Below are 22,080 nucleotides of genomic sequence, written 5' to 3'. Positions count from 1 at the left end.
CTTCTCAACAACCAAAACGCTGGTCTCCATCAACTGCATGAAAAACTTGTGACATGAAATTGAGTAAACAGTGACCACTTTCATTTTTGAGTAATTCAACCAGAAAACAATGTTGGTTTAGAAAAAACATGAAATGGACCAAAAGCAAAAAAAAAAAAAAACACCTCTTAAAATCTCTCTAAAATTCATATATGAAAAGGTAAATCTCATGGAAAAGCTATTGGAAAACTTTGCTTTTAGAACACTTTTTAGTTTCATACATTCAGAGATTTTTGCCATTTACTGCAATACTATATACCGTATTTTTTCGGACTATAAGTCATACCTGAGTATAATTGCATCAGTCCAAAAATACGTCATGATGAAGACGGTAATGTTTTCTATTGGTTCATGTCTCTTAGTTCATTTCTCTCGGTTCATGTCAAATTAATTTTGATAAATAAGTCGCACCTGACTATAAGTCGCAGGACCAGCCAAAATATGAAAAATGTTTGACTTATAGTCCGGAAAATACGGTATACCCTTCAAAATTAATTTCCAATCTACCAGAATAATAACGGATTCTAACGAATCAAATTAGTCAAGTAAAAAAAAAAAAAAGCCAAGCCACCAATCCCATCAGGGTCTTATTTCAGAATTCATTTGAATATTTAAAAGAGAAAAATGCAAAATCAACTATTTAAAATAGCCGAAATGCAAGCTGTGCCTTATAGCTTCAATATAAGGCTTCTGTATGTACAACAGAGGACTCAACAGCAGTTTAAATTCTCTTATGGGGCTTCATGAAAAATTGATTACGAACAATAAAAGTTCTGCAGGAAAAGAGACAAGTGTTCTGCTACAGTCTCCTGTAATTGCACACTAGAACAGTGTAGTTAAACCACAGAAGTTTCAGTCATCATGTAACAGAATGCACTGATGTGCTGCGTACTAGAAGAGTCGGCCTTTTGTTCGGTCCTTTTCCTTTAACCATTCATCAGGATCACTTTTAATTATATATCATGTTAATGTCTCTTCTTTTTTGTCTCTGCTGGAAGCTTTCTGAAATCACTTCCGTACAGAGAGTAGGATAGAAATTACACACTGAACTCTCATCACAATCACCTTTAAAATGAGATGCAATTAAAAAGTGCTGTATGTGGCCCTCATTTACATCAATACACTTACAATTACCATGTCATGAACTTTACTGAAGCTGCATGAAAGTTGCATGGACTGTGTTGAGATATGATGCCCTGTCAGGAGGGGAGTAGTTTTTCCTCAGGAGGTTAGGTTCAGTTGTGCTTTCCAGACTTACTTTATGATTTTAATCTCTTCTGAACTGAATAGTGTTTTTCCTCGTACAACCTTGGTAAAAAGGTTTTTATTTATTTATTTGGTATTTTGGTATTTATTTGTTATTTATTTATTTTATCTTATCCAAGGCAATAATTAAGAAATCAACATTCATATGGATTGGGATTTTCATAACCGGATGTTTGGCAAGCACACAAAGTTACCAAACAGTCTTTATTCTGGTCTGATTTTTTTGTGTAATGTAAAGACACTCATACATCTTTAAGTGTGGCTTAAGTGTCCAAATTCTTTCTGGGGCCACTGTTTATTCTCCGCTTGCAATATTAGAGATGGCATAACCAATCCTGTTACCTAAAGCTAGTACACAAAAGGGAAATATGGATACACAATCTTCTTAGTGTTAGTAATGTGCACACATTTAAACATGCATATAAACACTCTTATGCCCTGAGCATGTATTAAACAGGCCCTACAGTAAGTTTAATTTCAGTAATGGTAAATATTACACACTTTGTAAGTAATTTATGAACTGTTAAATGTCATGCAAAAAATTTCGTTTAGTTCATTTCCAGATTCCATTACTTGAATAGTTTTCTAATCTCTGTAAATACCTGATCAATAAATATAAATTAAAAGATGATTTCATCTATAAAAGAGTTTGAGATTGTTATCATACAAACCCAAAAGGCTGTTTATGTACTAGAGAGAACTTGTTCTTATCATTTGTAAGGACAACAAAGCCACAAAAATCACATTTATTCAACTGATTTTGAACTAGATTTGTGCAAACACGTGAGCTTGTAATCAAACACTAAAGATGGGAGAAAAACTAGGTCATAAAATGAGGGATGAACAGTGAATAACAAAAAAGATAAAGAAAACAGCAGCAGCAGCGGCCAATTTAAAAAGCAGACCTCAGGGTGTTTGTTTACTTATGGGTCTGAGTCCTAATTAGACTCTTGCCTCCTTCAGAACTCATTTACGGTAAACTGATGGCCAAAGAAAAACATAATGAGAGAGTGAGAGAGACTGTGAGAGTGAGAGAGAGAGAGAGAGAGAGAGAGAGAGAGAGAGAGAGAGAGAGAGTGTGAGTGAGAATGAAGTAAATGAATAAATAGTCCCAAAGAAATATGGATCGTCAGTGCACTCCAATTAAACATTTAGCCCTGGCTATATACTTCATATAAATGTCTAAATCACCATGAACACAGAAAGGATGTGGAATTAGGAAAAACCTTTTTCCCACAATCCTTCTGCACAATATCCATTCAATATCCAACTGCACAGGTGGAAACCATTTGCTATCAATCCAGTCAAATGGCCAAGCTACATCAACTTCTTCAAAATACATTTACAAATACAAGTTTCACATTTGTATTTAAAAGAATAGTACACCCCAAAATGTTCTCATCAATTACTCACCCTCATGTTGTTCCAAACCTGTATAAGTTTCTTTCTTATGTTGAACACAAAAAAAATTTATATTTTGAGGCTGCTGCTGATAATCAAACAGTTGTTGATTCCCATTGACTTCCAAGGTATTTCTTTCCCTACAATGGAAGTTAATGGGGAATAAAAACGGTTTGGTTTTTAAAAATTCTTCAAAATGCCTTCTTTTTGAAAAACATCAAGATGAGTAATTTATTTATATTTGTGGATGAACTATGCCTTTAAGGTGCTACATTTACCCTGGTATTTATGAGTTTCCTTACTAAAATTTGCTTTTTGATCTGCTACTTAAACATAATTGAGACAATAAAATGCTTGCTTTCACCCAGCTGAAAATATGAAATAATTTTTCATTCTTTGGTCATCTCTGAGAATTCACCAGAAACCTGATATAAAAAGTGAGGACTGTTTATAACTTCTGTTGATGAACTGGACATTAAAAGTCAACAATGCCATTAAAACAGATAAAGGGACGGTTTCTCTGCCCGACCATTAAAACATCTTCACAAAGACTTGTGTAAAAAAGGTATTTACTCAGTATTTCCTGTGAAGGTGGGATGATTAGAGTAGTGTCGTCTGTAGTCATGCCACCACCCGCCTCAATTTTGCGGAGTCGGTCCCTCAAGCGTTGACACTCCACCCTCAGCTGTTCCACCTCTTCGGTGCGCTGCTGCTTTGCGATGCTAGTGGGGTTCATTTGGAGGTGGATCACCTTGGTCTTAACAGGATCATAGCCTCCCTAATACATGGAAAAGTTAAGAGATTCCAAAATAAGTATACATTTCATTAAAATAAGGAACAAGTTTGTGAGTATAAAAACATTTTTAAAGTCTGTGATGTGATTCTTCAAAAGTAAAAATGAGTGCAGACGATATGCCTAAACGCAAATATATTGCAATTTCTTTTAATTATTTTGGCATGTGAACCATTGTTATTGTTGACTGATGTAGACTTTGATCAATGAAATCAACACTGAAAAATGAATAAATAAAAAAGGAAAAATGGAACTGAAAAGACAAAAGTCTTTCTAAAATCCGATTAAAAAAAAAATCTGTGATTTTGAATTGTACTTTGCTTACACAGATTAAAAAAAAAAAATCTCAAAATTGTCAATGAAAATGTCAACTCCAAAAGGATGACAAAACACTCGTTAGAACCTAAGAATAAAAAGATGCTGAGAGAAAATTAAGTCCAACTTTTATTAAAACAAGGATGCATTAGTTAGGATTTTTGAAAACGCTTTTCATTTTTTTATTTAATTCTTCCAAGGAAGAAAAGAGTGCAGACAAAACACATCAGTATGAAACTAATTACCACTCATTTCAATAATTTTGTCATGTTAAACTATTGTAGTTGTTGATGAATTACTTAAATCAACATTAAAATGAAAGTGAATAAGACAAAATGAAAGAAGACTGGAAGCATAGCTGTTTTCTACAATTCTTAAAACACATATGATCTCGAAATTATGAAAAGAAAAAATGTGGAAATATATAAGTTCAAGTGAGAGACATTAATACGGTGGGTTCAATAGCTCATTTGTTAAAAATGAGCTTCATGTAAGCTAACCAGTTAACCTGAGAGGTTAAAATCAAGTCCAATTTTGCCTGAAGGCACTTACAGTACACCGTAAAAATACATTTATCCGAATTACCCTCCAAACAAAAGGACCAAAGAAGTGATAGTTCATCCCTGTCTGAAACGAAAGGCTTTATCTTCTGGAACGATTCTTCATTTGGGTGTAAAACTTCAGGGGTTTAAAAGCCATTACTGAGCCTTCTGGTGAATTAAGGGCTCCATCAAAGAATAATGCCTCGATCTGAACATCTCATTACTGAGCAAATTACATCACCCTGAGCTGAAGACAGAGAGGCAGAGAAGAGGAATAGAGACTGAGGGGTAAGGAGCAGATGTCATAACTGCAGAACAGAAGGTGATGAAAGAACAGATACAACTAAAATTACTAAAAATGAAAGATTAAGCTTTGGTTAAAGTGTTGCACAATGGTTGGGGAAGAAGGATAACTCAGACATGCCACACTGATCTATACTCTTATACACTCTTAGTCAAATATTGTTTTGAAAGCATTTTAAAGAAACCTAATAAAAACTAAACTCAGTAAAAATATATATTTTTATATTTATCTAATACATTTTAAAATTGCTCTTGCAATCAAAGACAGCAAAATGACATTACTGGTATTGACGACTGAAATGCTGGCATGTTGACAACACCAATAGTACAGCTATGAAGTCCACATGTACATCTATGTAACCTTCAAGATGAATACACCTTGAATCATAAATGAATCATCTTCAACAATAAGAAAGAGACACGAAAACCATTAAGATTAGTCCTTGGGCCAAAAACAACCCTCTTCAAACTGACAAGTGTTGAGTGGTTGGCCATTATTAACTATCTGAAGTCCCTTATATTTACTGTGACACTTTAAGCGTCATAGATAATAGATAGAAGAAGAGGGCTATAAATATTAGAGACAAAGTCTAAGCACATTAAGACAACTGAGTGATTGAGAGAGCAGGACGAAATGAGTGACACAGCTCTTGAATTCTAGACTTCAGTTTGTTTTGGGCTGGCACCAGTGTTGAGGTCTAATGGAGCATGTCTGACTGCATTTCAGCCCACTGATCGCATCATTGAGTCAGCAAGTGAAAACGAAGGATAAATGGATGGGAGGCCCCTGATAAATATAGCAACGCCACAAAAAAATGACAGAAAATGACGAGGCCTTACATTTTCACATTACGTCACTGACTATAATGGTTAAATGTTGCCTATAACAGGCCAAACCAATACCTTTAAAGTGCGGCAGTAGTGCAGGAATTTGCCGACTATGTTGTATAGGACTACAAGTTTAGATATTTTGTTCACATATTACATATCTGAAGTCATTTTGGCACCAATTTCATGTTTATTCAGTTGTATGAATAACACAAATGATAAATCTTGTCTTATGATAAGTTTTCATCAAGTTTCTAATAAATATTAAATCAGATGTGATGAATTTAAGTTACTGGATTATACCAAAAAATGCATTAAATTTTAATTCAAAAAATAGTTTGTGTTTTATTGCAACACAGGACAGAAAGTTATTTTATATTGCAGATTTTTTACAGAGTTTATCCCCACCCTAGAATATAAATATAGTATACCAATACACAACAACATACCTAAACAACATAAAAAATGTAACACTAGGACTTATAGTCGGAGTTTCCTCTAAGTGACTCTACATTATTTATTGACTAACAGAAATAAATAAAAACACCACCGTGCTATTATTAAACTATTATCTTTAAAAGCATATTAAAAGCTGGCAATCCCCAGCATGCCCAGAGTAATTTTTTACAGTACATGTGCCACCACTGGCTAAATCCATATTATATGTAAAGAGCCATCAGAGCTCCTTGTTGAACTAAAAGGAGCGGGATTTACTTCAAGTCTAAAGTTAGCAGGACAATTATTTATTTTTTTTCCTTCCACCTAAAAGTGGAAACACCAAGTTTATGGAAGGAAAGGGAATAACAAGTCTTGGTGGCAACTGACTAAAGTAAAATTATAGAAAGTGATTTGAAGAGGACTTGTAAGTGTGGAGAGGTTTGCAGGCAACACACAATATGGTCTCAAGTGCCGATTAAGAAGAAACACATATTCCTGAGTTACTCTGGAAACCAGATGCAACACAAGTGTGGCTGTGCATTCATAAAAACAAACACACATCTCGTCTCAAACTGAACCTATTGCACATTCATTTTCAGTACTGTGTCCTAAATTACCTTATACCATGAATAATTTGCCAATTAGAACAGCAATGAACCCATGTTGGTTTAAGGAACAGAGGGAGTTTAAAGAAAACAAAACCGTTTTGTTTCATTTAAACTCCATATTGTTTTTATTACAAGAATTACAAAAATAATACCAAAATTACCTCACCTACATGTAAAAATGGATCAGCTTTGATGATAATATAAACCAAAGACATTTATTTATTACTCAAGTCCCTGGAATACTTGAATCTGATTGGTCAATCACTGTATTCAAATGTTTAATATTTGTGAATGATGACCACTAAGCTGGAGAAATTGATCTCATGCTGACGTTCAAGTCTTGTATCACTCCACATAGCAACTTACAACAGCTGACTTGCTAGTATGCAATTTTTGCTAGCTAAAGGCATGCCTAATTATGAAGTAAATCATAGCGTGTCTTTCAGTCTGTATCATGCAGGTCTGATTATTAAGCATCAGGCTATCATCAACCACCACTGAAGCCATTAGCCAAGCTTAAAGGTGAAATGTGCAGATAAAATTGATAACTATAATGTATGGCGGAAGAGCACTTCACAGCACTTCGACCTCGGTGCAGCAAAAACGGTGATGCTTTCCTTCAACAGGCTCTCTGAACTTCCTATCATTAGAGATGGTCACAGAGCACTTATCCAGTTAATTCATAATATAATTGGTTGTGGATTCATTTTACTATTAGTCTTCATTTTGTTTTAATTAATATTGGTGCACTCCTACTGTAAACATGTTTTAGTTAATAGAAATCTTGCACAAAATGAAAGTATCACCTGGAGGTTATTCCTCTCTAGTCTCATTTCCAGAATGTTGTTTTGCTCTTCAAGCTGCTGACGTTCTGCCTCCAATTCCTCGATCTTCTGCCTGAAAGAACAAACACATACACCTATACATATAGAATGTCATTTCTAGTCCAAGCATAATGAAAAAACCACTGTCAAAAATCTTAATCTCAAAAATACTCAACATGGTCATAACATGTTCCACCATGAAGAGGTAAATAAAGGTAAACAGGCTCCAGGTTCTGGAGTTTGATCGCAGAGAAAAACATTCTAGAAATAAATGACTTAATACATTAATAGTCATTAATTAAGATCTTGTTAATTTTGAATTTTCTGGTGATAAATTAAATGATTAAAATTTAAGAGCAATCCATTGTTGTAATCAAATAAATGTGTGCCAAATCATGAGCAAAAGGACATATCAAATACTATGAAATTCAGAAATTAAAGTTAATATTCCATATCAATTAAAAAAAAATAGAAGGATTTTCAGTAGTGGTCCGGATATTTAGTAAGACCTTTTTGAACTCTTACTCTTGAGTATTCTATATAATTTCCCAGAAAGTAATTTGGTAAGCATTCAGGTTGGTTTAGTTTTGGTTTTGAAGATTACCATGTGGGGTCTTAGACTTGTATTCAGTACAACAAATATTCAATTAAGGTGTAAACAGCTTAGTGAAATGGTTCCAGGAGTGATTAAATTAAATTCTATAGAGAATAATTACAGGATCAAAAAGAAAGAGGAAAAAGGAGAAAGTAGGCAGTGAATGAACCTCACTTTTCAAGCAAGGCCACAAAAGCTAATGTAGTATAATCACATTTCCATAGTAATTAGGCAATGCAACAGGCCATGAAAAAAAAACACAGATTTTAGTTTCTCTCAGTCTAAATCCCCGTTCACAACACCAGCGACTTAAAGTGACAAAGTAGCGCAAACACTTCGATAAGAGCTGGCTATTTTCAGTGACTGTTGGTTGTTTATTGGTCATCTATGGAAGCCTCAAGCACAAAAATAACACAATGAATAAATCACCAATGTGACTTCATTACTTTTATTTTATTTATTAATTTTACTCAGAAACAGGCTTCCATAATGATCAGATCAGAAATGTATGACGCAGGAGAGAAGGACATTTCATTTCTCACATATCTCTGTTACCTGAGAGAGCTGACTTCGTCTGCTGTTGCTAAGGTGTTTTTCTCTGCATTAGGCACCTGCTGCTCTTTCAGTGCATCAAGTTCAGCAGCCACCTGAGCATGTGATTAAAAAATGTAAAATAAAAGTCCAAATGATTGGCACTGTATGCCAAAAACAGTAAGCAAACGAAACATGCAGCATAGTGGCAATGTTATTTCTATATTTCTGTCTAATATCTTGACTTCTGCCTTATGTGGTTTACCATTTCTTGCATGCATTATAGCACAAATTTTAATCAATTCCTTATGATCAGAACGGTAGCTGACATAATCGTATAAATGCCAAAAGGAAGCTCCCATGGTGATGAATGTGACTTACCATCTGAGCCTGTAATTTGAAGGTGCCTGCCTCCTCTTGGGCTTTAGACAGTTGAGTCTATCAGAGTGAAACAGATTATTCCCATAAAAACAAGAGCCTAGATACTAAACCATAAAAGTTCTTCATTACAAAGTCATGAGTACGATCAATGTCAAGAAAGTTATCTGGATGCAACTTCCAGACAGGCCATGAGCAGAGGTCTAGAATTTTTATAACATAGTATAACTTGAAATTAATTGAACCACACATTTTATAACATGAAATCAACCACATACAGTAGCTAATATCAACACCTAATAAATGTTTTTTTTTTTTTTTGTCTTATAGTTATACCTGCATGTTATAAGACTAAAAAGATACATTTCTGCTGATGTGTCCAAGGGAAAAAAAAACTGATAAATTAGCAAATAGAGCTGAGCATATAGCTAAAATATATTTAACAATATTTAACATAATTTTGTCCATCGTGGCAAAGCATCTTACATTTACAAGGTTTACTGTAATAAGCAAACAAAGGCATGTTTTCCTCATAAATCCTCTGTCCAATTAGTGCAAAGCAATATCTATCCTTCCCAATATCAATGCATTCCAAATTCAGTGCATTAACATATGCGATTAATTCAATTATTTAAAAGACAAACCCAGACAGGAAATAATAATAATAAAAAATTAAAAAACAAATTCACAAGCCCCTATTATGCTATTCCAATATTGCCTTTCATGTAGTGTGTAATATAGCTGTATTGGAATGTAAATGATCTGCAAAGTTGTAAAGCTGAAAGTGCATGATTAATTAAGTTATTGTCTCCCAAAATAAAGAATCAACTCTGTACAGCTTAAGCGAGTCGTTAGTAATTCAAATACCACTTCTATGACGGCTACACATTTGCATAATGTGCACCTATATTTACCTAAATGAGATGAGTAAAGAGTGCTGTTGCATAAATTTATACCATGAGAACCATCCACACAAATTACTGAACTGATTAAATCACACCTTTAGTCCTATTAATCTTTAAAATAAATAAATTGGCTATTAAACAAAACCACTCAATTCAAACATATCACTGAATCAGTGTTCTGTTTTTTGAAAGGTACATTTGAAAGAATGATTTGGCATGTATTATGGGTAATGTAGTTCTCACCTCCATCTCTGTATTGTGTGTCTGGACTTTCTGCAGCATATCCTCTGCCTCCTTGACCCGGATCATGAGCTGAGGGGAGTATTCACTTGTGGCCAGCTCGCTGTCGTACGACTCTAATATGGCCCTCATTCCATCGCGCTCCTGACCCACATACAAAAGCACAAGTTTCAATTGCAGAACTCAATTCAGGCCAAGCTGGGTCAGTACAATATAAAGATATCATGCATATAAAACTAGCTGAAACACTTGCAGAACCATAAAATGGAGGACACTGATTTTCATTATCGGGTGAGCAAGTATAAAAAAAAAAAAACACAAAAATTCCAAATGAAAGAATCTGCTTACTGTCTTAATGTAAATTTGATTACAACAGATTGATTGTGTTTCACTGGTTACTGAACTTCATTCACATGCTTTACTGGTCAACCTAATCGATGAATACATTTAACTGGCACGCTTCAGTTGTACTGTCACTGTAATGTTTTAAATACAGGAGGACAGACAAAATAAATATTAGAGGAGAATTAATAGGGTGAACGAGCTCCCTTCTGAGTCGGAGTCATCTGTGTAAATATCTCATTTTAGAGTCGATTTAACCAAAATTAAATCTAGTCTAGTCTCTAAAGCCGAAACCAGCAGGATCAATAAAACATTGTGATTCATTATCCCGAGTGTGAACTGAGAATACAAAAACAACCAGCAGATTAAAAACAAGCTATGACAGGCACATGCTCATATATGCACCCAGACAACACAGGTTGCTAAGGTTAATGCTGAATAACCTTCACTAAAAGACCTTTAACAACATTTGAAAGAAAAAGCTAATGATGCATTTGTGGAGCTTTAGTTAAACTAATCGGATGTAAAAATCAATGTGACTGATGTCAAAGCATCCATGCAGACATGCAGTAAAATTGTGAATGTCGAAATTCTTTTTGTGCACGGTTAAATTTTCATGGTAAATATAAAAAAAAACATGGATTTTCAATCGTGAATCACTGATTTCGGGTTTAATCAATTTAAAACGCTAAGAATCCAATGCTTTATAAATACATTAAATTATTCCAAGCAAAATTAATGGAGATCTTGAACAGTGTTGTTTGTGCATCACATCTCTCCTTGTAGCGTTCCACTCTTTACTGCCTATCACAGGATTGCACTCGTGCTCCGTACGTAGCTCTCACGGATACATTTTTTAACCAGCCAATGTGTGATCTCTCCTTTGAACTCATGGCCAGTACTGCTAGAGTAAAGCAGCTTTACTCAGTAGTTTTACTCTTCTGTAGTTTTTCAGGAGGCTCTCAGTCATTCCATTGATATCATACCTGTGCGCATTTGGACGGAACAAAAACAATGCAAGTGTCTAAAAGCATACGCACAGTTTCACTGAATGATAAATTACTTTTAATTTAATGTCGGAAAACTGAATGTACGAAGGAAATGGTTAAAACAACCACAGTATTAACAACCTTGAAATAAGAGCGCAAGGTTTATCGGTCAATCATATGCATAAAAGATGCGTTCGTCATTAAAGCAAACAGACATCGGGCGCGTTTCTTTCAGACTTCAGCATTCACTGAATTTTATTTTATGAAAACAAGATAAAGAAGCTCACGTCAAGCAAAGGTGTGACATGTTACCCTACACTGACAGTATGCTACACAATAGTTAACACAAAATAATACTTTTATACTTGGCTTACATACTGTACCCTAGTGAAAAAGACTAAGACTTAGACTAAGCCTGGACTAGGCCTTAGTTAAATTAAGATATTTAAGCAGCTTTTATAAAAATGCCTTAGAAAAAAAGTTTCAGGTGTGCATCTTGAGACAGAAAAGTGGCAATGACATATTAAGATATTTATGAACAAGATATTTTTAGTGTGGGACTATAGCCTTAAGCCTTAGGTGAAACCATAGGTATACTAAACTGTTATACTTTAAGTCTGCTAAATTGGAACAACTAATTTTGCACTTAAATGCACTTTAATTGTGTGGAAGCAGTACTGAAGCCCAACTAAAGACATAATGAAGTATATTTGATTATGTTAAAGTTAAACTATTGCAAGTATACTTCAGGAGCACTTTTCTTGCATTTAAAAACCTTTATTATTCATAGATCACACAATCCTCGTTAACAGTGACATTAAACCACCTTTTAGGCTTAATTTTAAGAAATGTGCATTGCTCACAAGTAGTACTCCAAATAAAGTTAAAGTAGAATTTTAGAAGTCTTGAGCAATATGTCAGTTAATATATTAATAGATTTGAACTATAATTTTCTATTTTTAAATGGTAAATTTACATAATTCATGCCATAGCATCATTAAACTAACATCTAACAATGGATAAAAAGGTTTTTTTTGACTCTATAAAGTCTACTGTGTAATTTGTCCCGAGACTAAACATATAAAGATTTTAAGGGAAGCATTTAAATAATCCTGTGAATGCAATTAAAGAATACAGAATTGAATCGTTAATCGAATCGCATTGAATTTAATTGTGAATCGTCTCAAATTGAATTGTTTTAAATGTGCAAAAATCGTTCTTGAAAGGAATCAAATCCTTATGAATCAAATCGATTCGCTGTTTACCCAAAAATTCACAGCCCTAAATGAAATACATAATAGACATACTTATTACAAGTTGTAAGCAACAAAAGGAGGAAGGAAGGAAGATTTTATTCTTATCTCTGCTCTACTTTTCAAAGGCCAAAGAGGTATCCGTTTTATTACCTGAAGTCATGAAAACAGTTCAGGTTTAATATGAGTTATACCACCCTAAGGGGTTCAACACACTAGCACATATCAGTATATTCACACACATGCGTACGCCAACACAAACACACACATTTTCCAAAGCTATTTTTCTGCTTCCATTGTAATGAAATTCACCTTTGCTGTCATCTTAAACAAACTTAATTCGTCCCACAGATAGCAAACTCTCATTTAGGACTCTATTATTTTGGCACCGGCCTCTGAGTTTCTGTGGCAGAGAGGGAATCTATGTGGGTGAGTGAGTAAGGAAATGAATCTGTGCCGCACTGCAGGGTTTTTTTTCACCTCTATGGATCTTCATTTAATGGAGAACTTGGGTCAATGCTACAATAAAAGCTTTTTATCGTGGCTTTTAATCATAGCTAGAAAACTGTTAATCTAGTATGCTCCAAAGACCGCTGATGCATTTTTCTGGTCTTGCAGCAATGTGAATTGCTGAAGTTGTCAATAATGGCTAGTGACAAACAGCCCCTAGATTCTAGCTTGTCAATTCTATTAATTCTATGAAACTCTGCGCGTGTAAACAGGTTTATCATCATATACAGAACAAGTAAAAAGCTTAGACGCTACTGAACTGACTATTGCTGCATGATAATTGTTAATGAGAAAATGTGCTCAAAAACTTTAAATTATGATTTTTAATCAGTTATTCTCATGAGAGAAACATGTTTTAATTTCCTCAGAATTACTGCACATTCATGTAAACACAAATCAAGAGAATGTCAACTCATATGCAGGGTTTACCTCATCTAGTTTCTGGACTTCTTATTTTCTCTCATATATTAACCCTCTCTTCTGGTAGAACCTTAACTCCAAATATGAATTCCAATAATTCCAAATTATCCACTTATTTATTCCCATTAAAATATTTATTAAAAAGACTTTGAATTTGTCATTTTTGGATTTATTAGTTTGTCATTAGTTTGTAGTTTGTTAACTGCAACAAATATCACAAGTGATCTTGTAAAGGAACATTGACTGCACTACACTTTTTTTTGAGCAAAACATTACAGTGAGATTGCTAAACTACAACACACATTTTTCTGTTTTCATATCATCAGTACTTTTTTTAAACAGTGTGTGTATGTGTGTGCACATGGTTACCACGTTTAGTAAAGATGAAGTAAAACACTGGGAAGAAAACATATCAATTTAAGAAAAAAGTCAGGGGGGTTTCAGGATAAATAACCAGTAGACTGAATAAAGACTATTACTCTTCATTAACTAAGAGAAGCACAAAGTGTGATAATGATTAAAATACAATTAATTGCATTGGGATAAAATTGACTAATTGACTTCATAGTGTTTTGTATGAAATTACATTTGTAGAAAAGTTGTACAATGTTATTACTGCTTATATAAAAATTTGAATTAAATTGACAAGCATTGAACTGAGCATGCCACTAACGTAATTAACTACTGGATAATAGAGAAACATACGAGCGTGCTAGCTTATCTTTACTCTTAATTACTTGTTCTGGCAGCTCTAATTGTCCATGTGTGGTTAGAGCAGCTTCCAGGCTTTAGGCTGAAGGTGAGGATGTTCTAAATGTCTCCAGTGTGGACATCATTACACTCAAACATTGACCTCATTAAATCAAATACCACCTATTTAGCAGCTTATTGAAGCCTTTGTTAATTACCAGTTTGCCAAGCTGTTGACAAACAAAGAACAAGAGTATTATTCGCATACACAATAAGACGCTGCTCCAGTAATTTATCTAAATCTCATCCTAGCCTTTGGAGAGAGCATCATGCCAGGAAGGAGGACACATTCTACATAGGAGTTACAGCCGTCCATACTGCTGAGACCGAGATTAAGAGAAGGATAATGGGTCATATCAGACTTTTGATTAATGTCCCTTGCTTAAAGGTTACTTTCAAACAAAAAAATTAAATAATTCAATTCATAATTCAAATGTCATCATTTTCTCACCCTTTTGTAATTCCAGAAGCTCATCTTCGAAACTAAAATGAATTTATGTCCCTCCACTAAAAGTCCACAAACTCTAATGCTTTAAAGATTCTTAAAGATATCACAAATCCATCTAAATTGAGTGGTTAATTGATGCATGAGAACAATTCTCATTGGTTAACTGCTCTATTTATATTGATGTCTTTTTATGATTTCCTTATGTATGATGTCCTCATGAACATTTTGAAGTTTTTTAAACCTTTGTCTGCATGCAGCGGATGGACAGATAAAAAAAAAAAAAAAAGAGCAAGATATTTTTAATGTGGGACTATAGCCTTAAGCCTTGTCTGTGAAACCATAGGTATACTAAACTGTTATACTTTAAGTCTGCTAAATTAGAAGGTGAGTAAATGATAACAATTTTCAGTTTTTGGGAGAATTATCCCTTTAAGAAAGTATATTTAAACAGTTCAAGTTTCTGCACATCCAAAATAAATCATTCTAACATGTTACTTTGGCACATAATTTTACCATATCAGGACTGAAAATGATTGTTCTACTTAATTAAATGTTTTAAAGATACAATACTTTCTAAGTTGTTGATATCATGAGTACACTTGCGTTATAATATTTCTGGTTTCACCTATCTATTGTTCTAGCGAGAAAAAGCCACTTTGCCCTGGGGAGAAAGTGTTCTGTTTCTAAATGTATAGTTTACAAAGTATGAATCCTTTTGTTTTGAAGAGAGTAACTGAATGCGTTTATTTTCTACGTTTCTTTTTACCTTGGTGAGCAGTAGGACTCTCTTCTGCAGGCGACGGACAAGTGAATCCTGGTTCTCTCGTTTCTTCTGTTCTTCTTGAGCTTTGGCTCGCAGTTGAGCGATCTCGGGCATGAGCTCAGTGCGGGTCTTCTCCACAGAGCGAATGCTGAAAGAGACAGATAGAAAACGGCAGAATAACATTAGGATAGAACAGCTCTTGAGAGAACACAAAGAACTGCATCCTCTATATCCTGGAAGGTCATTTCCTTATAACATAAAAGCTGCCTTCTGAGTGCTCACAGCTGAATATATGCTCTTTGTTGCTGGGCCGTTCTGGGAAATAGCACATTGTTATGTGTAAGACAGTGAGGCATTAACAATTCCTCTGAAACAGCCCTGAAAACACCCCCTGGTGAAGTTAAATGAATGAGCATGTCTGATTGTGATTAATCCATATTCATTACAATAGTTAGCTTAACTAGACACTAACAAACTAAACCGTGACAAACGCCAGTCTCCCTTTTTTACAGAACACAATATATACGCTCAACCAATAGTACTGACAGATAGAAAGATATATATATATATATATATATATGTATAAGAGGTGTAGCAAATCAGCTCAAAGGGGAAATATGAATAATCAATCATAACTAGTTATGATTAATTATAAATATTTCGATTTACTTGACCTCTCATTGTCAAGTGTCAAGAAAATAACTCTTACAGTTCAACACTCCGATAATGTAGCAAAAAAATCTGCATGATTAGGGAACTTCGGTTATGAGCAAACAATGATCAACCTCAAGTGTGATACAAGTAAGACTTTATTAACTACATAAACATTTAAACTAGTCAAGAGGAGAAAAAAAAAAAAAAAAAGGAAACATCAGTTTCTTAGTTCAAACACACATTTGTAAAAGGTGCACATGATACTTAAAATGTGTGAATTAATAAGACTAAGTTTGATACTTGCACGTCTTGCCTGTTTGAAAAAGAGTCCTGACGCACTTTGAAGGCTCAAGTTGATCTTTGCTGAAGTTGGTTGATGTAAAATAACTAGTTTGAGTCCGAGGATTTTGATGAATGAAAAGTCAAGGCTGAAGGCCTGACGCAAGCTTAGGGTGGTTTTTAAGGCTCTTAGCTCAGCATCTTCTCCTGGAATTACTGAATCTAAAGGAATCGCCTGATCTGGTGCTCAGTGATCTATATAGGGTGACGATGTCACACCCTCAGGATTTGAGTGAGCCAATGAGGAATGGTACCTTTTGGAGGGAAGTTTTACAACTCTGTCTTTAGTATGTTGTCTTGTATATGAAATTAGATTGGGGGGTTCAAGAGAAGAATCTTTAAGATTCTTATAAAACTAATGTGTTTCATAAGCATCAACATATTCATTCATTACCGTGATATATCGCATTACCAAATATACCCCCCCCCATAACAATTCAAAGCAAAACAAATGTGCAATTTTGATTAACTTTTTTTTATTATGTAACATTTCTATTCAGTAAAGAACCATTGGATTGAAACCAAATCCTCGCTAGACATGTGCCTATATTTGGTAATGCGATATTATCATGGTAATGATTATGCACGATACTGTTATAGTGGGCACTTCTAAATACTGAGAATACTTATAGATTACAAATTATTCAGAATTTGGAATGCAATTTAAGAACACCTATCCCATCAACTGGTCAAAATGCACAACAGCGCTCTATGCTGCTTGTAAGAGCGTGTGCTCTGATGTAAACAAGCATGCATGAGAAGCATATGGGGGAACAGGTGAGAGATGCTGAATGAAAGCACATTCACTTTCTGACAGCAGATGGCGCTAAACTGCAGAAAATGCAGCCCTTACCCTGGAAACACCCATAAATAAAACAGCTGTGCTACATTTTAAAACTATTTAAATAGCCTATCAGATTTGTGTATTCGCTATGATGTTCAACACAGCGCCAATACTTAAATATTTATACTAAATTTTATTTCTAAATACTAAACTTTTATTTACATTTTATTCTGTACTACAACATGCTTCTGTAGCAAATGTAGCTATTGCTCATTGTGAATGTTAATTCATTAATTAACTAATGAGATCTTATTGTAAAGTGATCCCTATATGTCTTTATAGTTCTTTTGCACTTTAATCTGTGTTAAACTTAACTGTAAATATTTTTCTGTATTACTTTATTGTATTTAAATGTTCAGTTATTTTTGTTATTAAAAAAAAGTTATTAAATCTGTTATACTGTATTATGGCCACTTTTTTTAAACTATTGTAAATTTCAATACCATGATAATACTGTATACCGTGATAAATGTATTAGCGTTTAATTAAAACATGAAAATTTTATATGGCAATGCCCCAATCCTCACAATTTACTTTCAGTATAATACTCTGACACTTAACCAGACAATATAACAAGGAGACAGACATTAAGAAAAATAATTGTCAATTTTTCAGGTTCACCATTTTTCTATTATGTCTGTACGCAAAGCAATTCCATATTTCTCTTCTACAGCTCTGCTTTTTAGCGAATTGAGGACATCTAGCAAGATTGATCTCATTATCCAGCATTTCTAACACTTACCGAACTGCCGCCAGGTACCAAAATTTGGGCAATTTTACACTTTTCGCATTTTGGATATGTGATATGCTGTTGTGCAGTTCTTGTGTGGTGTCACGGTTAAGACACAATAACGGACATCAAAACAGTTAGCAAAATGGCAGTGCATATTTATATGAGAAGAAGCTGTTTGTTTGTGTGCGCATGTGCCTTCTAGAGATAAAGGAAGGATGTTTGATACAGATAGACTTTGACTGGGAGAGCACTTTTCCACTTGACCTTGCAGAGTGAGAGAAATTACCCACAGCAAGAGTTCAATTCCATCAAATGTGCTGGAAAAGTGTGTGCGAGTCTTTGAATCTGCTGGATTAAAGGGAGAGAAAGTGCTAAGACTGTATGGGTGGATGTAATTGTACTTTCTGGAGGTAGTTGACAAGGGAAATTTGTTTGTAGGAGGAGGGAGGGTGAGTTTGTGTGGGCCGGCGTTTGCAAGAGCGAGTCAGCATGTGTATGCGTTTGTGTCCTCATTGCTAAATTGATTAACTCCTCTCATCTCTTCCAGATGCTAACTATCCAGCTCAATTTGAGCTGTAATGAAAACCATCATGGCCTACTGTGGAGGGTCAATAAGACAATAATGCACAATCTAATCACAAAACCATACTCGTCTCCTAACAATATGACCTTAGTGCATACTAAGGCTTATTATGCAAATTGCCTCTATTCGTTAGTGAATAGGGTAATTGATTTAGTTGGCCCAGTTTCTCAACACAGAAGGAACAGCTTAATGGAGTGATTCAACCAAGTGGACCCCATGAATGCACACCAATACACGTACAAACACATGTATGTAAAGTACCTATAAGCACTTGTGATATAACACAAAGAGGGTGATTTTACGGTCCATTGCATTATTCCATTACGGTTATCATTCACAGCCACCGCATTTCTATTTAAATGTTTGAAAATTATTACCAAAACAGCTGAGGGTACATCCTCCACATTGATTATCGTCTGGTGCCTGTTTAGGAAAAGATTCACCTGCCAACACGCATCCAACATTTAAACAGGACAACCTCGTTTTTTTCACATGATGTTTATGGGCAACAAAATAGGAAATGCATGATATCACAATAACAGACCTTCATGCAGTCATGTGGCTCATTTATTAATGGTGCAGCAGTCTCTGAAAACAGTTATATAGGAAACTAGCAGCATGGGGTTTTTTATACCATGATATAGATTGAGCAGGGAGGTCAATGTAATTCAGTATGATTGCAAATAAGATAACTTAAGGCTATTGAAAGCAGAAACATGCATTTGGAACTGTCATGCAGTAAGGCATACTGCGATTTGACCCAAAGGCTGTATAGATACCAAGACACTCATATTGATATGAACTGAGGAAACTGCAGCACACTATATTGCTGTTGAGAGAAAGGCTGTGCAATACATTTTTAGGAGTAAATGCAAATTTTAGGAGTAAATGCAAAAATATAATGATAGACCTATATGATTAATATGAATGCATATAATCAAAACATGGAAAAATACATAGATAAATTTTTTTTTAGCTTTATTGCCCTGCCCTAATCCAGATGGCTCTTTATATAGGGCTGTGCGATTTATCGAAATCGAATCGCAATCTAAATTTGAGACATGTGTTTTGCTAATCCCAAAGCCTGCAATCTGGACTAGAGGTCTTCACAGTGCACCCGAGACCCGTCGACCCCGGACACATACGGGTTCGGGTCTATATTTTAAATCATCAGCCGGGTCCGGGTCGGGTCCGAATCTATTACCTCCGGTCCCGGGTCTGTTTAACATTGTGTGTAATACCCGTGCGATCGCCGATCGGAGTCATCAGACTCGAAGAACACCCGGCCGTGATCAAAGACTGCTTGTGTTTTTTGTAACTTGCAACTTGTAAAATTAGGAAAAGAAAAGAGTGAGCCAAAAAAAAGTGATCTCTCTCACTCGCTCGCAGACTCAGAGTTACAAGTGCACGCACGGTATTAATGCTTGCAGACTTGACACACTCATATTTAATATATTTCAAATCAGCAACACAATCTGAGGTGAACTGTCACATGAATGTTTTCTATTACGCTCATATTGCGCTAAAGCATTTTAGGTTGATACAGCTAGCACGCATGTGCAGTCTCAAGCGCATTTCATGTTTCTATGGCAACCAGTGAGGGACACTTCGACTGCCAAACCGCGTTTTACATTTTCTCCCATTTTTATAATATTATAAATGAACCGTTTAATCTTAAAGTTTTAGTGGTTCAGATTCAGACTCGATAGAGAGCAGAGAGCACAGACAGAGATCAGATGATAGTAAATAAATAACGTCAGCGGCCATGGCATTGCACGAGCAATCGTTATTATAGTTCAAAAGGGCAAACAGTCTAAGTTATTATGCGAATTAACTCGAGTCAGAATGTAACGTTACATGTGCACAGTAGCATTTGTCATCCGTCACCGTGACATCAAGTGGACTTTTGAAGCTGAAAAAATTAGTGGTTTCAGCTTGGACTTGGAATAACGAGAGGAATAACATGAATAACTTTCTTGTCTGAGGATTGTAATGCATCACAGGCAGTCAGGTACAAGGAAGAGAGACTACGGCTCTTTAAATTAGGTAAGACAAGCTGTATTCTTTGCAACAGGTTTATTGACATGTAATAGCAATTTAAGGTGGAATATGTGAACGTCAGGTCCAGTCGGGTCTGTGTCTTCCCGGCAGGTTCGGGTACAGATTCAAATTATATACGGGTCGGGTCCGAGTAGACATTTCTCGGATCTACATAGGTCCGGGTCCAGCTTTTGAAATATTAGACGGGTCCGGGTCGGTTCGGTGTAGTACATTACGGGTCTCTGTCGGGTTCGGGCACGAATTTTTGGACCCGTGAAAACCTCTAATCTGGACACGATATTACTGTTCCAGAGCATATGAAAAACAGCCAGCCTTGAGCCTTGAGTGGCAGCCTTACTAACCAATAGAGTGAGCCAACTTCCGTTCTCCCCAATCAGTACTGCTCTAGTCAACTGCATAACAAACGCCCACCATTTAAAAAAACAAACAAACAACGAAAGCAGGAGAAAGAGTAGTTAATTAACACACGCAGCTGGTCTCATAATGCTCAGTTATACTTGCGCGAGGTTCCGCACTGCACATCTTCAGGAGCACATCTGGCAATGTGGATGAGGCTTGATGCACGTGCGCAACCTGTGTCAACTCTCACCTGTCTCCACGTTTAAAACAAGTGTAAAATCAGTCTAACTGCTTTACTAATTTCACTTGGATGAAATGAAACATTCAGCACATTTTCCACTTGTTCTTAAAATCCCAAATGCTTAGAGTGAATAAATCAGCCTATGTAACCCATGCAATACTTTAGTAATTGACTGAAGTAATACAGTTTTTTATTTTCACAAAATAAACTCTTTCCTGTGAAATTCAGTAATTAAGTAAATTCTGTAAAAGGAGTAATACCATTATAACATTCCCTGTTGAAAAAAATACAATATAACCCTTCCCAAAACACAATAGAAAATAATGGGTTAATGAGATTTAAGTTTTTCTGCTTGGCCGATGTGTTCGAAGCAGGACTTTTATGTTGATGGTGCTAAGAGCTACAGCACTTGAGCACACAGTGCTCACATTCTCACTCGTTTACCGTCGTTGTTAACAGTTCCGTCTAATCCGATAGAATGGTTAAACAAAGGAATTAATTATAACAATAAACAACAAAAAGTATTATAAACAATAGCTTTTATCTTATTAGTAATAGAAATGCAAACATTATAATACTTTCTCGTTTGCAATCAGCATTCAGCAAATACCCCTTATCTCATTTAAACAAATCTTTGAATGACTAATAAACATAATTTCACAAACCTTGCAAACTTAGTTGAATCAAGCTGTGAGATCTTGTGAAGTGTGCATTTTTATCCTGCATGACTCATGATTTCAAATTACGCTGCACTTAATGCATTTGCCCATTGTCATATTGATGTCATTTTCACTGTGTGCTGAAT

General features: G+C 35.1%; 1 protein-coding gene across 2 annotated transcripts in view; it reads right to left on the bottom strand.

The window, feature by feature from the left end:
* mad1l1 (mitotic arrest deficient 1 like 1) overlaps nt 1-22,080 on the bottom strand; it is a 58,478-nt gene that overhangs the window by 22,116 nt on the left and 14,282 nt on the right. Inside the window, exons 1-7 of one of the 2 annotated variants that reach the window (XM_026204570.1) lie at nt 18,061-18,204; nt 15,485-15,629; nt 10,010-10,150; nt 8,865-8,921; nt 8,508-8,599; nt 7,340-7,430; nt 3,280-3,484 (exon numbers count right to left, since the gene is read on the bottom strand). In XM_026204570.1, the coding sequence (XP_026060355.1) occupies nt 3,280-3,484; nt 7,340-7,430; nt 8,508-8,599; nt 8,865-8,921; nt 10,010-10,150; nt 15,485-15,595 (697 nt within the window). In that variant the 5' untranslated portion in view covers nt 15,596-15,629; nt 18,061-18,204. Of the gene's footprint in view, nt 1-3,279; nt 3,485-7,339; nt 7,431-8,507; nt 8,600-8,864; nt 8,922-10,009; nt 10,151-15,484; nt 15,630-18,060; nt 18,205-22,080 lie in introns of those variants that run through there. The other variant, XM_026204569.1, reaches the window with a different exon arrangement.

Source organism: Carassius auratus, chromosome 26 (genome assembly GCF_003368295.1).
Source record: "Carassius auratus strain Wakin chromosome 26, ASM336829v1, whole genome shotgun sequence".
Classification (NCBI taxonomy): Eukaryota; Metazoa; Chordata; class Actinopteri; order Cypriniformes; family Cyprinidae; genus Carassius; species Carassius auratus.
Note: the sequence above shows the minus strand (reverse complement) of the source record. Positions and strands in the feature narration are given on the sequence as shown.